Source organism: Typha angustifolia, chromosome 13, assembly GCF_048772165.1.
Source record: "Typha angustifolia cultivar Huaian chromosome 13, ASM4877216v1, whole genome shotgun sequence".
Classification (NCBI taxonomy): Eukaryota; Viridiplantae; Streptophyta; class Magnoliopsida; order Poales; family Typhaceae; genus Typha; species Typha angustifolia.
This window is the reverse complement of record NC_133251.1, coordinates 11,038,319-11,041,461: the sequence shown is the minus strand read 5'-3', so window position 1 is coordinate 11,041,461 and position 3,143 is coordinate 11,038,319. Positions and strand designations below refer to the sequence as shown.

Sequence of the window (3,143 nt, the reverse complement as noted above, 5' to 3'; positions counted from 1 at the left end):
CCACCACCAGCCACGGAAACTCCACCGGCAACCATGCGTCTTCTCCGTCTCCCCTGAGCCCCGTTTCCCCTCCGTTCCCAACTTCTGCCCATGGCCGTCACACCCGACCTCCTCCACTCTGCCTCGTCTAGCCTCCTCTGCCCCGAGGATGCCGACGACGTGGCGTCGTGGGGCGTCGACTGCGCCACCTCGGACGAGTGGGCCTTACCGCTACCCGACCCAGGCGGCAGGCAAGTGCCCGATCTCCTCGCGGCGGAGGCTGAGCACGTGACACACACGGGCTTCCCGGCACTCGAAGGTGCTACTACCTCTCGTCAGGACGCCGTCTACTGGATCCTTAAGGCACCCCCTATTTCTATCTCAAAATAAGATGTCTTCTTTTTTCAAAAGGTTTTTAAAACCCACCACTGTTTTTCTATCTTCTTAATTAATAAATCATTAATTAACCCTCAGGTGAACGAGTTCTACGGTTTCCGGCCGGTGACAGCTTGGCTCTCCGTCAACTACCTCGACCGGTTCCTCTCTACGAACGGTCTCCCGGTAAGCATTACCTTAACTTCGCTATTTGCTAATCAACCCCTGGATTTTCCTTAAATTAACCCAAAAGAGAAAATTTCCCTCAAATGTAGGCGGGCAGGTGGGCGATGCAGCTCGTGGCGGTGGCGTGCTTGTCGGTGGCGGCGAAGATGGAGGAGACGCACGTGCCGCTCCTTCTCGATCTCCAGATCCTCGAGCCCGAGTTCGTGTTCGACCCGCGCACGGTGCGCCGCATGGAGCTCCTCCTCATGTCGGCGCTCGGGTGGCGCATGCTAGCCGTCACCCCCTTCGACTTCCTTCCCCATTTCGTCCCGGAAGCACGTGCCCAAGTTCTCCTCCCACGTGCCGCTCAGTTCATCCTCGGAACGCGTCGCGGTAACGTACACTCTCGTGTTTCGGAAGATAACCTGTTTTTTTTTAAATAAAATGTGGGCTTAATTTTTCTTTTCTTTTTTTTTTTAAAAATAAATTTCATGGCAGTCGTCGATTTCTTGGGGTACCGGCCCTCTGTTATTGCGGCCGCGGGGGTACTCTGCTCGGCTAATGAGATCGCCGATTACGTGGCCGAGGGATTCGACGCGTCACTGTTGTGCTTCGACAAGTGGGTTGACAAGGTAAACTCGTTTAGTACTTGATTATTTGTTAATGTTCACCCCCTTTATTATTAAAGAATTCGAATAAAGCTCTCTTTAACTCTGTCGGTCATCCACCCGGGAGGGTGGGGTGGTGACGGACATGCACAATGGGGTTGGAGAGTCAAATCCTAGCAGTAATTTCTTTTGGCGGTAGTGGTTTAAATATACCACCTTTAATTATTTGTTTAACACTTTCCTACTTGCTCTCGAGAAGCAGGACGCGGTAACCAGATGTCGCCAGCTAATGGAGGAATATTTAACCGACGCGTGTCCCTCATCCCGACTGCCGAAACCACGCCATGAGCCGCCGAGCCCGGTCGGCGTTCTGGACGCCGCCGCTTGCGGGAGCTGCGACACCCACAAGTCCGGCGCCGCGCCGCTTGTCGCTGAGTCAGCCGGTGCCGAGCAGCCGCCTCTCAAGCGCCAGCGGTGTACAGCCAGTATAGATACGGCGGGCGACGGCGGTCAGCCTAAGAAACCTTAATGGTATGACTAAGGAACCTTTCTTTCACCTCCTTAGTATAAATTAAGACTTCGGTTTGGTCCTCCGGAACTATGGAATCCTATTTTTGTTACGTTGTCTCTATTTGTAATAATTCATTAATAGAGGGATTAAGATAGTAATCTTGTTACTTAATCATGCTTACACTTATTCCCAACTTTATTCCGAACACCATGTGCACTTCCGTCATTTCCCGATGCGGGGTATAATAGTAAATGCGTCTCCAAAATCTTTTGGTTTCCTAATTCCCGGTAGAATCCCAACAAAGGACGAGGACGAGCTTTAATACCTGGACAAATCGAGGTGGGACACGTAGACCTAGGTGGTCCCCGCGACCTTTCTATCCGCGCGCTGCGCCAGCGCGGGAGAATGCGTCTCTCGAGATTGATGATATATTCACACTCACTTTACTACGCCGGGCTTCGGGTTATTCATAACGGGCATATGGCCGGCCTGGGAAAAGGACAGGAGTGCGATTTTGATAAAGCGAAGTGAAAATATCTGTGACAGGTGGTTTGGTCCTGTTGACCTCGAGAAGAGATCTCATCCGACCGTTGAATAAACCGACCCATTTGGAGGCCATGTATGGTCAACGGCATCTGACCGTCTGATCCAGGTCCAACGGTGATATCAAATAACACGACTCTTAACGCCGGATGGACGGCCGTTGATCTATCTAGCTTCGATACGAATGACGTCGCGGTGACGCCTGCGCGTCGCAATGCAGGGGTGGGGGTGGAGAGGGTGGTGGACAATGGGAGCCAGCGGGACAAGAGTTACAATGGCTGGATCTTCTCCAGGCGTAGGATCACGAGGAGGTCGTACAGATCCTCGAATGGAAAAGACGCGTGTCGTTTTCCTGCGTGTAACTTTTATGTCCAGTCACATCAAAGCCGAAAGTGCGGTCCGATTTGGATACCAGTCGTCGTGGCCATCGACGTTGATGTTAATAATAAGCGGATATCGGAGTTGGAGATAGAGTGACAACTATCTTACAGAGAATAATGTCTTTGTTGAAACGTTTCTTTAAATTTTTCTTTCTTTTATTTTTTTGGAGAGTGAGAGTGAGAGTGAGAGTGAGAGTGAGAGTGAGAGTGAGAGTGAGAGTGAGCTTAAACTATCTAATAATTTCTAATTAATCTTTTATAATATGTTTATGTGATGGTGTGAATGACTCCACATTCTATTATCTTTTCATCCATACTGCATACAGTGTAGTATAGAGAAGGCACGCGGGGAAGCATCTTGACTGCTGTATGAAGTCTTTTATTATGTACTTAACGCATTGTGCTAGCAAAATCCAAGTTGGTAGAAAGTTAGGGGAGAACGACCGATGGACAGGAAGTATGGGGCTAGAGTGATATGAAGGAGAGCTATATATATATATTTATAATCCTACTAGTTAGAAGGAGATCCATCCAAGGAACATTATTAGGTAGCAATCTGCAATAAATGCTACTTCTGTGCTC

The 3,143-nt window shown here is 49.7% G+C and overlaps 1 protein-coding gene across 1 annotated transcript; it reads left to right on the top strand.

Moving 5' to 3' along the window:
* The first annotated feature begins 441 nt into the window (after nt 1-441).
* Nucleotides 442-1,809, top strand: LOC140774156 (cyclin-D2-1-like). Its single transcript, XM_073117032.1, has 4 exons — nt 442-540; nt 630-912; nt 1,018-1,151; nt 1,390-1,809. The coding sequence occupies exons 2-4, from the start codon at nt 645-647 to the stop codon at nt 1,654-1,656; spliced, it is 669 nt and encodes a 222-aa protein (XP_072973133.1). The 5' UTR covers nt 442-540; nt 630-644; the 3' UTR covers nt 1,657-1,809.
* The last annotated feature ends 1,334 nt before the right edge of the window (nt 1,810-3,143 follow it).